Genomic DNA, 17592 nt, shown 5'->3' with positions numbered 1-17592 from the left:
TATTCAAATACATTAATGATACACAACAAAACGACACTGTGATAATCCTCAAATAACCTGTCATATCCCTAAGAGAATAACAGGTTACAAAATGGAGGAAATTACAGGCAGACTTCTGCGTGGTTTCAAATTGATTTTATTGCCGAACACCTGAAAGAAACATACTTGTTGGTTCAGAACACAGTATGCAGTAAGGTTTACAATCCAGCACAGGGCAGACACCCAGGTTTGAAGGGCCGAGTGGCAGGGGCTGAGGGATCTCCTCAGGATCTCCTCCCTGCTCCTTCCCAACAATGGCTGCAGCTGCGCAGCCCCACAGGCCGGGCCCCCAGGGCTCTGCCAGGCCAGCTGCAGGCCGCAGCGCTATGGGACGTACGCTCTGGTGTCATTTTAAGGTACAGAAAGTGCTACTGCTTGCTATTTACCGCCAAAGCACTGCACGGGATGGAAACTACATAACATAGTATCTTGGGGAATCATTTAGATGGAGTAAAACCTCTCTGCTCTCACAAGCACGTAAACAGGCACAACTGAATGCCACGTGCACACACAAACGAATGCCTTGTGCCTACACACTCTATGGCATTTCCCTCCGAATTACTCCTAATTTCGGTATGTGGTTCCGCCCTAAGCAACCAAGTGTTACAGATACGAGACTTATGTTCAATATCTCATAATATTCCCAGGATCATCATGTCACGGAAATGGCAACTTCCCACCCCACTTTACAGAGCACCTGGTTCAGTATAATACATAAGTTTAACACTGACAGGTCAAAAAACACAGTTTAAGCTTATGGTTCTGAATTTTCAGATAAAAGACAAAATATTTATATACACATGATAGCTAATGCACTTGGTTCTCAGGTGAGTGATACAAAAAACCTCTGAAAATACCTAAGGCATTAAACAAAAAAAGTTGAAAGAATCTGGTATCTACAGAACAACCACAAAATGGTACAATGAAGTCAAGGTTTACCACATACGTAATCCACCCGTAGCTCTGTCACCTGGCAGTACTACTCTCATTACCTGAACAGGAATTCCCAAATTCAGTTTGCTCAGGCACTGCTGTTAGGAACAGCAGGGGCTGCTGGCTCTGTGCTGGACTATGTGCACACAAAGACGTGCAGAAGACTGGGGTCCTCCTCCACACTTAAGCCTTGTCCCTCCCCCAGATGAAGACCCAAACAGTCCCCTTACCCACCCTATTCTCCTGTTGCATTCTCTACCCAACAAACCCCATTCCTCCCCCTTGATCCCCCTTCCTCCTTACCTTCTCAAAACGACCCCAGCATATGACGCCAACGCTGACTCTGCTCCTGGATCTTGAATTACAGTTGTGGATCCTCGCACTGGCTGGCTCCCACAGCACTGGCCGCAGGCAGGGCAGTGGGAGAGCAGGGAGCACACAGCACCAAGAAGCCGCTGGTCAGCATACCTGATGTGCCACCCACCCATTGGAAACGCTTTCCAAAGGTAAAAAGCACACTGGTAGATTGGGCTCCTCGTGTGCAGGCACCTATCAGCTCACAACGGCACTGATGGGTCTCTCGATGGAGGCACTCACCCCTCTCTGCCAGCAAGCACTTGCAGGCCCATGCAGAATGGGAGCCAGCAGCCACAGATGCTGCCCACGCACACAGCTCTCTGCAGAGGGATGCCAGCACAGCCCTGGGTCCTCAGCTTCAGAGGGCTATGCTCCTCAGACCTCCTCTCCACCTCTGCTCAGCAGACACTCACTTTTTACGTTCACAGCAACAGAAACCTGTTGCTTCCTTGATGATTCCCAAAAGATCGATGCTTTAACATTGCCCCTAATAACTTTTTGTTATGAGACAGAGAGTGAAAAGCTCAAGCTGCAATCTCTAAACACTGACAAGGCAAACAGACATGCCTATAAATATACCACTAATAAAAGGCTCATTATTACTTCTAGGATAGCGGAAAGAACTACCTGCCCTTTAGCCCATCACCAGAACATCTCTTCTAATTTCAATATAGCAGAAATATTTCGAATTTGCTAATAAAATAGAGATGTTCAGCTGATGCAGATACTAAAGGCTTTCATGCACACCCACACGTGCATACGTGTGTGTGTGTGTGTGTGTATATCCTTCCTCATGTCATTAGCTTGCAACTGGTTTTCAACATGCATGTAGCCACTACATGCCATAAAACAGTTTGGTAGTCTTGTGGTGTACTATAGCTAGCATACCTACAGATAAATATTCTGGATCGCTCTTTAAATGCCAGCTAGTCTGATAAAGAGCAATTATATATCTGTACAAAGCAGAAGGCAAATTGATGACTAGCCCCTAAGCCACTATGTTGAATAAGAGAGAATCAAGACTTAAGACCGAGGAGGAAAAAAACTTCAACTTTCTCAAACAGTTAAAGAAGTTATTCTGGACAGCTGTCTCAATTAGTATAATATTGCAGAAAATTAAGTAACATCTGTAAAGAATAAAATTATTGTCATTTCACATTTTTACTTTCCCTTCTGTTAGAGGCTTGCTTCCACTACATATTTGGAGGAGTTACTGTTTAAACCAAACAGACCATTTTGGAACAGAGCTATTATGCAAATAATCTATTCTGTATTCCAACTAAAAGCCATTCTTTGCTAGTCTGGACAAGACACGATGCACAAGCAGAGGTTTTTTTTTTGTGTGTGTGTGCAGTGGAGCAACATAATTTATGATGGTAATGATGAAAGGTATCTTCCTATCTCAAAACCAGACGTTCAAGAAGATAAACACACAACCACCTTTTATGGGCTAGTATTTGTCTTTCATTTATTTCTTTAAATATTTGCATTCTTTTTTTATATATCTTTAGTTGCAAGTCATTGCAGTGATATTGTTCTTCAATGAGAGTAATATAAACATCTACCTGTATTATTACCCTCTCTTAGCAAGTTTGTACAGTGATACTTGTGTATGCAGATTTATACCACAGACATCATCTTCTATCTATGATGGGAGTTAGATGAAATTGCTTATCTGTACCACCTGCATAAGATCAAAGACCCCAAAAAACATAAGCTACCTGCACCAAGCCTGAAACAATTTAATAACCTTAAAATATCAAATCAGTATATTTCATGCCCAGCATTTTAATGCTATTCTCTGGATACCTGGCTTGTGTTGGTAGAAAAGATCATACCTAAGAACAAATGCAATCTAAGGCAATATTTAAAGATTAGATTATCCTTCATTGCAAATAGCTCATTTGTTTACTACCACATTGCTTTATTCTTGTTTTCCCTCCTTATACCATGAAAATGCTGAATATTCAGTTTAGATTCCCCAGCAGCTTTTTATTTTAGTCTAAAAACATTTACCTAACACATTCTTAACAAGCAAAGTGAAGAAAATTCAGCCATCTGTCTCTACATTACAATAACAGTTATGGAAGAGTAGATTATTCTATACAGCAAGAAATTTAATGCTAGGAATTCTTATACTTTAAGCACTGGCATGCTCGCATCAGTTTTGTATATAACAATGTTGAACACCCACCTACAATGAAACAGTGATTTATAAGGAAACAAGACAAAATATTTTAAAGACATTAAATGCATTCAATATTCTAATCATGCTAAATGTCCACGCTTTAAACTGAGGAAAAAAAAAATAAGATCTGTGCTATTATTTTCTAATCACCAGCACTTCACTAGTTCTAAAATATTACTAAAAATGCTTAAAATGACTTGCCGGAAACAAATACAATATAGAGATAGATCCGAATCCTTACCTGGGAAACCCCCTTGTACCATTGCTGTACCAGCATGTACTTCAAGATATCTGCATTCCTGACAAACATTCAATGCTGTAAGCAGCTCAAATCCTCATCATACACAGACTCAGTGCTTGTCTTTCTTCTGACGACCTTGGGCCTATTTTTCTGAGATTTTTCTCTCCTTAAGGGCAAACCGTCTGTCTGTTTCTATTATGAGATGCCATCAATTATATTAATTTCAAGCTACCCACAAGCTAACAGTTACATCTGCCAGCAGATGAAAGCTGCCTATGAAAGTATGCAGGGAGAAGCAGATCCCTGGTTTCCCACATCTGACCCACTGATGCTCTACGGCTGCTGTTTGTGCACTGCCTTGCTCTGCTAGCATTCGAATTACATCTCTGTCCCCAAACACGAGTCACCTCAAACGTTTGTTTATGTCACTGTTCGCTGCAGGTACTGCCATGCTTAATGACCCACTGCACGGCGAAGTAACAGTTAATAAACAGTATTTATCTAAGCATCCTTTTCATGCAAATACAGGGGTTAAAAAAATGAATTTCTCAGTCAAATGGCTTCACTAAATGTGTTGTTTTCCAACGCTGCAAATCTTGCAGTTTCCCAACACTGATATGCATTCATGAATTTTTGTTGTTGTTGTTGTTGTTTTTTAACGTGTCAGAAAACAAAACCAATCTGTTATTAGAAGCCTAAGAAAAATTCAAACTTCATCATAACTTGCATTTTGCTGCAACTCTGAATAAGCAATATCAGTTTTACAGCAATGAGTGTGTTGAACCAAAATATTGAAGAGAAGCAAAATTCCTCATTTAGTAATTAAAAAAAGATAAAGATCTCTCTCAATTTATAAACATACTTATTCATTTGGGGAAATCCTTACTAATTCTCTGTGCCAAATGGTACATTTGAACAACTCAAAATACTCTAATAGTTATTTTGTTAATACCATTAATTTGTTCATTTTTAAAGTTCATTGTCCTTTCTTTAGAATATGTATCACAGCACACACAAAGCCATCTGTTCAGTGCATTATGTACAAGCACACAGTAAAAAAAAAAAATACAAGAAGTCCCAGCTGCAATTTTACTATTAATTCATCAAAAATGTAATTTCCTTTTGCAATACTTCATCAGATGCTGAAAACTGTGCATGTGATTCACAAATAGAGTTTAAAAAAAAAAAAAAAAGAAAAAAGAGCCCAATAACAAAAGCCCAAACTCACCCCCAATCTCTAACTACAGTGACACCAAAACTGATCTATCCTCATGTGGCACAACGGCTTGCGAGTCTGCCTGGAATGCAAAGCCCTTCTGGATGCTACTTAGGCCTGGTTACAAAACTTCAATATTTTATCTAATTAGGGGTCAGAATAAGTATGGGAAAAGAAGATTAGCAGTACAGAGTCATATTAAACAGAGATTAACACGAAGCAAAAAATGTCACCGCTCTATTTGTCTAATCCTGGCTCTTGCATGATCTTTGGAAATGCAGTGTACTAAATATCCTTGTTTCTAGATTTCAGAAAATTAAAAATTGCAATTATCATGTTTTCAATATTTTATTTTCATAAAGCTTGAAGCATTTTTCCAGGCTACCTCTTGCTCTTTGAGCATCATCTCTATTTGCTGTTGATTGCAGTGACATCTATTGGAGAGGCAGTGTTTGGCTACACAAGCTGCCTCACCTGAAGATCCCAGGTTTGGGGTTGTTTTCTTCACCCTCCCCCCAAAATTAAAATGAAATTAAAAATTGCTTCCGCTCTGTTGTAGCACTGCTTTACATAATGCCAGATTCTCAAGACTTAAATTGATTGATTTTTTTTGTTTTTATTTAGTTACTGTTAATAACTCTGTAATTTTTCCAAAGTGACGATGATAGTTTTGTCATCTTCACCCACAACAGGACACGGAGACTTCCTGAGGTTGTATTTTTGCACCTAAAGCACCCCACATACTTGACCATACTCTCCATCACGTCTCAGCTGAGCTCTATTGCACTTCTTTATCTGCTGTTTTTAATGAAAGCCCTCATCCTCACGCAGGAGCACGGGCATCCGTGACACTGTGGAAGCTGCTAAAAGCCTTGGGTCTGACTGGTGAGGGTGCCCTGCTGACATACCCACGTGCTCTCTAATCCCAACCCAACCCCAAGTGTGAAATGGGCAGAGTGGATTTGTGTGAACCCACCCACGCACTACTCACCCGTTTCACCCTAAGCAGCCACAGATTTATCACAATGGGAAATGCAGAGTCAAAACACTAGAGAAATTTTAAAACCTGTTGTTTTGGTAGAGAAGCCACCGTTCCTCAAAAGTGTTTCAGGAAGATTAATCATTATGCTTTCTTACAGCTTCACTGATTTTTGCATTATCTACAGACAAAATAGAAGGAGGGGGGCATTATTATCCCCTTATTAGATACAGTTAAATAGCCCTGCAGACAGGAAGTCTGAGCATAGAAGCATCTAGTCCATTATCTAAGTCACCTTTCACAAATTTTTATCTATTTTTATTATTTTAAACTTATTTGAAACCAACCAGATCGATCTCAGTCTCTTAACTAGACAAGGAGTTTTACCAAAAAATAAAATATCAATTGAAATTACGGGGTCCAAGTCCTTTCAGCAGTTGTCTTTTTAGTTTTCTATATATTTTTAGGGTCTTTACCTACGATTGCTTCAACTCTATCACAAAAATATATCTAAATTGTACAGTTAGGAATGCCCCAAAGAAAAGCTTACAAAACATTCCATTACCAACTCCTCTGCCCATCCATTTCCTCCGCTTCTTTTTACAGCTAACCCCTCATTACAGCAATAAGCCGCACCAGGGTGCACATTAGTCTATTAGCAGAGCCTTAGCACACACCTACAGCCATCCGCCGCCGAAGGAAAGCACACCACTGCCTATTGACACAGCCTGGAGCACAGCTGCTTGCCAGTACAAATAGCTCCTTTGTGTGCTCTTCCCTCCTTCACTTGTTTTCATTTTTTTTTTAATCCTATTCAAAACGTGATGTTTTTAAGGTTTAGGAAACCTGAAAAAAAGATCTTCTTGGGAAGTGGCCTCCTCCAAAATAACCTCTGTTATTAACTCTTATTAACTGTTATTAACTGTTCCTTACAGAGTTTCTAATATGGGGAGGAAAAAACTCTAAACTTACATTGTAATATTTCCAGGTCTATAGGATGAAGCATTTTGAAGGCTCTTTTTTTCAGCAGGATGAAGAATTAATAAGCTGATCTGACCAAGAGTTAAATAAGAAAGCAAGGAAACAAATTCTGTCTTCTACAAGTCCCGCAAGCTTAGTCTTCCTTCTCCAGCTATTACCAATGTAACTACCATTCCTGCTGACATGCTTCAAGTTTTACAAAACTATTTTAAGGCTTCCAGTTAACATTTCAATACAGCATAGTCAAAGGAAAAAGTAAACAAGAAGCACGCTACCCAGTTGGAGCTGAATGCTGACAAAGATTCAACAGTATCACTAGAAAGAAAAATAAGACAAGAGGAAATGATATTTTCAACTTGCCCTCAAAATCTGGAAAAACACTATTTAGGAACTTATAATGATCTTGAAGGTAATGGTGGCTCAAATTAATTTGAGATGTAAGGAGAAGCAGGTCTGAAGCTACGGGCCTTGGATACAAGAAGACATTTGAAAATAAATAAAATGCTGGAGCGTCTTTGCAAAGTTAGCAGAGTTCAGCAATTAAACCACGGAAACATGGAAGATGTATGGGGTTTCTCTAAACCAAGAACTATGTAGTAGTTCTATATCCAGCAAGGATTCACCCTATTTGGATCAGAAACCTCCTTCGAAAAGAAAAGGCAGAACATTTACAAGAAATGACCGTTTGTTACAAGTCAGCAGTGAACGCTACAGTTTCAGCGCTGGAAAAGCAGAAGTAAAAGGAAGCACTGCCAAAAGGCAAGTGGATTTAGATCCCACAGGGGAAATTAAATCAATACCAAAAGGTTATTCAGCCACCTTAAAGGGAAAACAGACAAAACACGGAGACTGCGATGCCATATGGACAGGACAGAAAGGAAAGAAAAATTTTCTCTGTTATGGCAGGAAGACTTAGTGACTTGTTTTCGTTTTCAGCATGGGGAATGATGAAGAACATGAGGCAAAAGATGGGAGGATGGGATGGAACAAATGACAAGCAAGGAAAAAAACGTCCAGTGTACCAAGTAAACTACTTCCAGAGTATGAAAGAAATTGATGAGTAGGTTCACAACACTGAAGTTACATTAATAAGAATGCTAAAAATAAAATATCCATGAGGAGAACAACCAGAGTACAAAGCTTTAACAGCTGTCCCACCTCAAAATTCCTCCTAAGACCTTCTACACTATTGGCACAGACTGAGAACCATGGAAAGTAAATGAAGGAAGGAGGGACTATGATGTGAATTTACCTGAGACAACACTTATGCCTTTTAAGATACCTGATCTTCTAAATACGGAAGACAATAGATGTAATTCACCTGTTGTTCAGTGAAGCTCAGTAAATTATTAGTTAAATGTACAAAAACAGTAGAGCTAGTAGATTAAATGGGTAAGGAATAGACCAATATGAACATGCAAATGGACATTGTTAGAAGGGCAGGTACAAGCCTGGACTGAGATTTCTGGGAATGGTGCTCAAGAATCTGGACAAAATTCAGCAACATTAAGTCACTCACAAAAATACCACTGTACTGGAATTTAGAGAGAGGACTTTTTCAAGTGATCACAGAAAAGAGACCCTGTAAAACCCATTCCACAGCTGCCAAGATGCTTAATATCATTGCTAAGCACAGTTAGATTGTTTCTAACGTGCTTCGAAGGCTGAGGTACAAATTCAGTTGAAGACTCCGTAGTCTGTTATTTATTTTAAAGAAACAGAGAATGAGATGGGGACAAATAAAGTGGTAAATGCACATCTTGGTTTTCCAGGATTCATGGCAAAGTCAGTTACAGCATAACATTCAACTTCAGTGAGTAAAAAAGGTAGAGAGAAGGAGAGTCATCTGAACAGATCTGCTTGCTGCTGCCAAATCTGCTAAGATTGATGAATTTAGTATCAGTAGTAGCTTTACCTTTTCAGCTGCTGGTCTCAGCTGGCAAGATCATTAGGAACTGCAGAACAGCTAAAAATGATCAAGCCCATTAATAAGAAATTACTTCTGTGCAAAGTATTAACTTAGGTCTATCAAGCACACTGACAGAGGAAGATCCTAATTACATAACTGGGTATGAGGCTAGTTATCAAATATAATCTTAAACTGGGAATTATAAATAATTAATAACAAGCTGAAATCAGTTTGCTACAATTGGTGTTTAAGAAACGGAGTTGGTTTGGAAGTACAGGATACATTCAACCTGACATTCACAGAGTTTGTAGTCAAATGCTCCTCGTGACTATCATTTACACCCCAAAACAAAAAAAACCTTCTTGAGGTAACTAACAGCAGATGGGATGGCAAACTCAGTAAAAACATTCTGGAAAAACCTCCATTAGTTCAAGAACTATCAACTTTCCCTTAAACTAACAGAGGCTGAGATGAAAACCCTGCGTCTGTGCCCTCATTACAGTTTCCATGAGAAAAACCTTTCAAAATCCTTTTCACTCCCACCAATAAAACCTTAAGAGCGACAAACTAACCAATCTCATTAATCACCCCTGCTTCAATGGCACACCATTGCCAGCAAGGAAGAAGAAATCCCACTCTGAGTGGGAGCCACAGTTGCTTCAAGGTCAAAAGCTACCACAGCATCCCTCTGCTTTGTCTTGCCCATACTGGGGCAAATAAAAAACAGTCCAAGGCACAAGATGAGGAGAAACATCACCGTTGAAAAAAAAAAACAAACAAAAAAACCAAGCACGTACGTATGCTGTTTTGGTACAATAATGTGTAAAAAAATAGAAAAATCAAAAAATCAAAGTGACTCATTAAAAACTAATTTAGGATTCCTAGCTGCAACTTTAATATCCCTAAATATTTCATTGGAAGACAAGCTATAGATAATAATATCCCATTTATCCAAAGCTGGAATTAACAAAGCAGTATCCTGGAATCTCACTCATGCTGCGGGAAGCTCTCAAATTGCACTACATCCTACTTTTTAGGTCCCTAAATAGTTGCAGAGTGATAATCATTGCGATTCTCTGCATAAACAAAACAGGCTGAAGAGCTGCAGAACCTTTCCCATAAAAGACACTACAAAAATGGGAGTTTCTCTCAGAACAGCACTGAATCAATAAATTAGCAGATTTTCCTTTTTAAAGGGAAATATTTAATATGAACAGCAATGCCAGAAATCAACTGCAAGCTTTTAAGGGTGAGGACTATGCACCTGTGGTTCTCAGCCTAGGCCTGACCAACTGCCACCCCAATCCTAATAGCAAAGCATAACTTTTGACTTCCACCGCTGACACCACTGCCAAAGCAAGCCCTCTAGACCTCACCTAGAAACTTTTAGACTGCAAACAGATTACATCTCGTTACAGAAGAGAGCTACAGGAGCCTGGCTGGTAAGAGAAGACCATCTAAGTTACAAATCAGTAGCCCTTGGTAAGAACAGCTTTGAGGATTAGAGCCTATTGCCACACAGCACTACTTCCATAACACAAGCAGAAAATGGCAGATAAGTTTATCACATAATCCAACTGTATCCCACAAGCAATCTGATGTAATGATTGCAGCACTACTCACTCTCTGCAGAAGGCTCTTCCTCCTCTTCATCCACGTTAGCTTCCTCCGAGGGCAGTCTTTCACGTGCTCTATAAGGAGGCGGCAATTTCATCGGAGGTGGAGCCCCATACTTTCTCTAATGGATTCAAAATAAAATAATTACATGCTTTGTATCTTCCGTGCACAACAAAAGAAGTCCTAGCTACATGTGTACATTCACAGCACTTAATTACAAAGCTAAAATCTGCAGCATAGGCTTTCTATGCAAGAAATCAGAACAAGAAGTGACACTGAACCTGAAGAAAGAAAATACAGCCATGCATGCACAGTTGTTGACAGAACACTTGTGTACCATAAACATGAAAGTATGAACATTAATCAAGGGTTAAAAATAAACATTAAATTATACCCCATTTTTCATTAGAGATGCTTGACAACAAAATATCCCGGTACTGCTTGAAGCCATCACACTTTTAAATACAAAGCAAGAACTCCATGCAGCTACAAGAATATTTAGACATATTTCACCTCCATTTTAGCTAAAATTTAAAACAATTTGAATTATAACTTACAATAAAATTCTATTACCTCACATAAATACAGGCAGCTCCGATAATGATGCATATAGCGGCGCATAACAGGCGTAAGGAATAGGCTCTGAATCTAATGAAAACAGCCGCTTGTTCGCCCGAACAAGTGTTTTTATAGCTCAGGGTAACTGGAGATTGCCTTAGTTTGCTATACGGTTTCACTAAATTACATTCAAGTGTATCCCATGCAACCCCACTACTAATAGCAGGATGCACTTTAGAAAGGGAACACCGAGTACGTTACGCCATTAGGGCAGCCAGAACGCTGTAATGAATTTCTGCTATAGCCAGGAATTACATCTCAACACCCAAACACCAAACCTACAATCAAATTTTCCATTGTGTACGATGAAACGTAAACCTGCATATAGATTTCTAAAATCCTGAGCCTAAACTTGTACAGAATAGTCTAACTAGCCAGCTGCAATACCAGCTATATAGTGCATTTTCTGAGCTACTAAGACTGGCATCGTCCCATTGGTTTAAAAAAGGCATTACAGAAAAATGCTGCACTGAAGACAGCATAACATTAATAAATGAAATGATTTCTATCCAATGGTAGTTAAAGTGTATAATAAGAGCACTTGGAGACATGACAGCTGTTTCCCCGAAGTACACAATACACCAAACAAGCCTTCTGCTTTTTGTTTGATCCCAGTAGAGGCAGAACTGTACAAAATCCAGAAGGCCTAAGAAATCTCAGAGGACTCCTGTTCTGTGTTACCAGCAGGTAAAGACGGAAAACCTGCAGCCCTACTTCCAGCTGCCTATGATGAACCAGTACCACTGCAATTTAATAACAACTCAGAGTCTAAAATTTGACCCTTTGTCTTTGTAAGACCTTAAACGTTTGGTAGAAAATCTGTGTGGAATTACACAAGACACCCAAGCTTATCCATTAGCTTGCCATGGCTCAGAAAGTCAAGCTTCTCTCATCCCACTGAAAACACAGGTGTGTAAATTGTGCTGAAGCACCCTGTTACACCATGTTTTTGAATTAGCACAGCTCCTTCCAGCACAAACGCAAAAGCACAGCTTAAAACAGCCAAACAGCAAAATAACTTCAGTATCTGATTTGTCAATAAGAAGCTCAACTGTTTTAAGTGTTTAAACAGAAAAACCTTCAGTATTGAAAAGATAATTCATCACGCTGGAACAGGCAGTTTTTTCAGCTCGATATGGTCGCTTTCAAACCCAACTCTTTTGTGCCACTTTGAAGACAGGACTGGAAATATCAGTGATTTCCCATAGGGAAGCAGACTAGTAATCCACTAACAGCAAATCTTTCCAACTCAGAGATGCCCTTACTGCAGCACAGTGTGAATGCTTTGTGAATTAATGTTCAAAGCTAAAGAGGAGCTGCGTATTTAGGCAATGAAACTCTTCTATATTCCACCCACCAGTTTACAGGACCAGTAGACTAAAAAGGTCTGAAAAAGATTAGGTTCCCTCTTTAACCTCCAAACGCTATAGAATGCGACACGCTGGAGTCCTAGAGATTAAAGGTAACACATTGCAAGTGGATGAGCATTTCTCAGATTAGAAATACAGATAATAAAACCACAAAAAATGGACTGTAACTGCTTCATTATAACTATTATTCACTGGCATGAAAGAACAACTTCAACACCTTTCTTGATTTTTTGGAATAGCTGAGCCTCGCAGCATCTGTATCTGACAGGATCTGAAACAAGTCATACAAACGCTTTCAGAGACAGAGGGCCTTCTCGGTTGTACAACGAACACTAGACAGATTTGGATCAAACCAAAACTTCACCATATTCATCGTTGACATTTAAACCGCACCAAGCAAAAGTTATTGTCCACACTGTGTCTCTGCTCCTCCAGTCCGGATACCCTCAAAGTCGTACCTGACCTACACTCGTAAGCACAGTTCCCAGGAACAAGGCATTGAGGAAAATACTTTGGCCATTAGAGCAACCTGGCTGGGAATGAAAAAATATTCTTTCCCCTTTTTCTAGTGACTAAAACAAATCCACTGGTTTATATTAAACATATTTTTTTTTCCCTTTTAAAAAATCTGCTGTGAGGTTTTTCAAAAGTTCCTGTGCAGTAATCGCTTCACAATTAGCAGCCCAGCTACAGATCACTTGGTCATTTCCTTGTTTTACACAGCAATAGGAAACATAAGAGACCTGGCTGATTTAATTATCCTATAACATGATTTTACTGAATTTCAGGCAGCCTCACATTAAGGATATTATTTGTTACATGTTATTATTTCTCTATTTCCACTGCACAAGGAGAATCAATTTGCCTCCCTACGGAGCAAGACAGGTACTTCCAGAAAAATGCCAACGAAGAGCTGTAATAAGTGCAGGGTTTCAGCACCAGGGGAGACCACAGAACATTAATCAGAATCCTGCCGCGCATTTGGCAGAAATTTGGCAAAAGGTACTTGAATCAAAGATATTTCAACAAAGCACTTCAAATTTCACTTCAGACTTCACTGGGGCTCATCATACAGTTATAACACGTGCTATTTCGTAAAATTTGGGTGTAGCATTAAATGAAATACATACCTTTTCACTCTTATTTTCTTTGTTTGCATCCTGATCTTTGCTGACTTTGACTCCCTTAGGCTGTACAGCAGAAACCACCTGAAAAAAACAACATATATATTATATACAATTAGCATTATAGTTGCAAAACACACATCGAAGGTAATGACACCAATAAAGCTCTATCCAGCGCACTCTCTTCGTTTTGTCCCATGCAGAAGTACATTGCAGTGCAGTTTTGAGTTACATGCTTTTACTGAAGTTATAAACATGCTCTGTTTTTTCAGTGCTCACTGTTTGATACCTAGCCCCATCTCTCCATTCAATTAAGTATTACTCTGAAGTCAACAACATGAACGTACACACTTGATATAAACCTCAGTATGGAGTCAGTTCTTAAAATATCAGTTGTTAATTATTCAAAGCTGATTAATATGTTTGCCCAGGGAGTCAGGAAATAGAGACCAGCGTCCGTGCACATAGACACCTTATAAAAGAATACATTTAGCCACTACATAATATTCCTCCTTGCTGTTCTTTTTTCTTACAAGGGGAAACATTTAGGGTAGTTTGGTTACAGCTGGTGGCAGGAACACAGTTTAAGTGCCACCAAAATACCCAAGTAATATCTCATATTATATCGAAAGTATATAGGAGTCTTGTATTTATTTATTTTTTTTGCATGTACTTCAAGGCATATAGAATTGTATGCCTTTTCTTAGACAGGCTTTAAGAGGTTTCTTGCCTTGAAGATGAGGAGACGCCTAAATCTCTTGTAATTTAACTTGCTCTGAAAGAACTGCTTGAGGTTTCTGTGGTGATACATTTTACATGGAGCTGCTAGAGGGAATCTGGCTACTTTTCATCATGCTTTTGTTCTTTTGGATAACAGACCACATTTTTAGATGATGAAATGCAAACAAATTAAAGCACACAGGGCCAGAATCAATTGCACATATGGGAGAACCGAATTAACACCTAGTCAACAAATTTGTATCTACCCAACTTACATCAGAAGAACATGGTTTTGAATCGGGCCAGATAAGTGATCATATGGTCTATAAGCAGAAACTCTGGCAGGAAGGATAGACATAAAAATTGACAGATCTTGCAAAAAGAAATTTATCCAAGTTTAAAAGAAGATGTATAATACACATTTATTAATTTTTGGAATAAAAAGTAGGAATAAACTCACTTTTGGTAAGTTAGACAGACTCTGAACTACGAACACAACAGGGTTTCCCGCATTCTTGATAGCTTCTACTGCTTCCTCGTGTGTGGCATTCTGTAGGTCTATCCCAGAAACCTAAAAAATATTGTTTATTTTCATTAGGTAGCTTGTCTGTTGCACTGAGCCTTTACAAGGGATCACAAACATTCACAGGTTAGTGTGTATGAGGAAGGTACCAAAATCAGTCAACAGAAATTATTTTTGAAGGATTTTTCCATGATACTTCAAGGAAAAGCATATTGCTTAGAATTTACTCATAATAAAGACGGCCATATGTTTCGCAAAGTAATTCTAGACAAAAACATAATGAGTAAGACTCTCACAGAATGCTGGGTATAGTACAACTCTTTCAGATTCTACTTGTTTGTGAACTAAATGTGTTTTGAAACGGATTTTCAAAACACCACACACAACCCTGAAGCGCATACAAAAATGGCATTCCCGACTGTCATCTCTGACTGTGTTGATTTTCACTTATTTTTCTCCAAATGAATACTTCTGAATCTGGGCTCCCCAAGGCGATAATGCCATTCACACCTAAGCCACTTCCCATAACCAGGATTTTCCCTTAAACTGTGGTTAACCAGACTGTTAACTACCCCAAATTAATGGACAAAATAACAGCCCGAATTTCAGTATGCACGTCTATATTTATAATTTAGGCCTACAAGTTAGGGCATAAATTATTAGTTATTATTCATTTATATAAGCTTTTTTCCCTTTCTCATTTCCCCATCAGATAGCTATCTTTTCTTAAATATACGGAAGAATGTTAAAAGATCTCCACAGCTTGACATTTAAAAAAGAAAAGATGACACTAGGGATATATCTTTTTTTGGTTTTCAAAACGCAGTGTCATCAATACTTCGCGTAAACGGTGGCTGTGTTTTGTTCTTCCCTCCATTCTCCCAAAGCCGAGACAAACTTTATTTCTTAAATTGAAAAGGTAGGTTTATCTGCATTTACCTCTAGTATTTTATCTCCAGTTTTTAAAGCCCTTGTTCTTCCTGCTGGGCTGTCTTCCAAAACTTGTTTGATAAAGATCCCTTTAAGTTCCTCTCCATTCTTCAGGCGCTTTATGACAGTTTGTCCACCAACAATACTGATTCCAAGAGACACATGTGGGTCTCTGAAGATCTCAACACTGAAAAAATACACGCAGAAGTCTAACAGCTTGAAACAGTTCTTTAAGCTATTAAATGCAAAGCGTTAAATAAATGTAAGCTTTTGGTCTTTCAAGGATGTGTAATAGAGCAAAGGGATGAAGCCAATAGCCTCAGAATGCTCTCAGCAGAGGTGGCTTTTTACCCTCAAGCAGTCTTCACCCCACAAAAAGAAAAAAAAAAAACACTGCTGCCTGTCCACGCCCACTGTGCTTCCAATAGGCTTTTAGTTTAGAGAAAGTCATGGTAAAACAGGCAGGTCTTCAAGTAAACAAACTCAGCCTCCTTTAGTTTGAGGAAATTGACTGGAAATGGCAAAAACTGCAAGTGGTATGCTAAACAAATGATAAAATAAACAAACAAAAAGTTTCATGCAACTTTCCGAACACTGGCTTCTGTGTATTAGTTGCATATTCATCAGCTAAAGCAGAATTTATTTAATATTGTACTTAAGACCATAAAGTCAATTTACCTAAAAATGTTAACAATACAATGAGAACGTGGTAAGAGCTGGATGACAATTCAGGTTATGCCTCAAAGTTTAGTAGAAGACCCACGGAAAAGGAGCCGGCAGCATTATGTGCATTGTTCACACCTAGTAGGTACTGAATGAACACAAACTTGTAGAACATCCACTATGTAAAACCACCAAGCTTTCCCAAGTCAGCTCTATAAATAGAAGGTGTAATTCTGTTGAACATCTGTTAAAAATCCACTGTATCTAAGAAAGCCCAAGGTACACAAGTACCCTAAGTTACCGAGAGAGGAGGGAAGAAAAAGAAAAACATAAGAAATAATCAGGCTCACAGAAATAAAGACATAAGGTAAATGGGGAGAAATGATGTAAACATATCAACATACGTCCGTGGTGGTCCCCAGTGGCTGAAGTTTGGAGTTTCTTCTCCTTCTCCTTCTTCTCTCTCAGGCAGTTCACTAATTGGGGGCAGAGGGAAGGGAGAATAAAAAAAAAAAACACATCAGCTATGCCAGGTCACAATTCCTTGCATATTTTGTATCTGGCAGTGTGACAGCAACGCCTTCGCAGAGTGTCCAGTTTAAATCAAATGTGCACAGTCAAAAGACTAGACAGGAATTTTTGTATTTAGGTTTAAATGTACTTAAGGAATGCACCAGAAATAAACATGATGGGCAGGCCAAATTTATTAGCTGTTCTGCGATACACACACTTCCACTGCTGTACCTTATTCTAAATGGCTGTTTAGGCAGTTAACATTTACTTTCTGATTCATATGCTGTGATACTTACAGAAGGATATAAACATGATAAAGCCAGTCTAGCTTACCAGAAATCTTAGTGTGATGCAACTGAGAGAACAGATCCTGGGCGTTCCATTAAACACCCCAAACAGGGTGTAATTAAACTTTTATACTACATATGACTCATCTCTTCACGGAAGAGGAATGCGAGTATCAAATTGCATGTCCCCACAGAACGGTTGAAACAATCCATCCTTGCACGTCTTTTTGGTAGACCTGAGAGTTGTCCCGTAGACCCACTCACCCAAAACTAGTGGGGGAAGCAGGGGACAATTTACAGGTGTAGCAACTGCCTGTGACCAGTCCCAGCTCAAGGCTTCCCAGCAGCACTGGCAAGATTAAACTTTTCCTGCACAGGCCTGAG

The 17592-nt window shown here is 39.1% G+C and overlaps 1 protein-coding gene across 1 annotated transcript in view; it reads right to left on the bottom strand.

Moving 5' to 3' along the window:
• PATJ (PATJ crumbs cell polarity complex component) overlaps positions 1-17592 on the bottom strand; it is a 140657-nt gene that overhangs the window by 69903 nt on the left and 53162 nt on the right. Inside the window, 5 exon segments of the mRNA XM_035564351.2 lie at positions 10467-10581; positions 13579-13656; positions 14753-14863; positions 15755-15932; positions 16813-16884. Coding sequence (XP_035420244.1) covers positions 10467-10581; positions 13579-13656; positions 14753-14863; positions 15755-15932; positions 16813-16884 — 554 coding nt within the window.

The sequence above is a fragment of the Cygnus atratus genome, chromosome 8 (assembly GCF_013377495.2).
Source record: "Cygnus atratus isolate AKBS03 ecotype Queensland, Australia chromosome 8, CAtr_DNAZoo_HiC_assembly, whole genome shotgun sequence".
In the NCBI taxonomy this organism is placed as follows: domain Eukaryota; kingdom Metazoa; phylum Chordata; class Aves; order Anseriformes; family Anatidae; genus Cygnus; species Cygnus atratus.
Note: the sequence above shows the minus strand (reverse complement) of the source record. Positions and strands in the feature narration are given on the sequence as shown.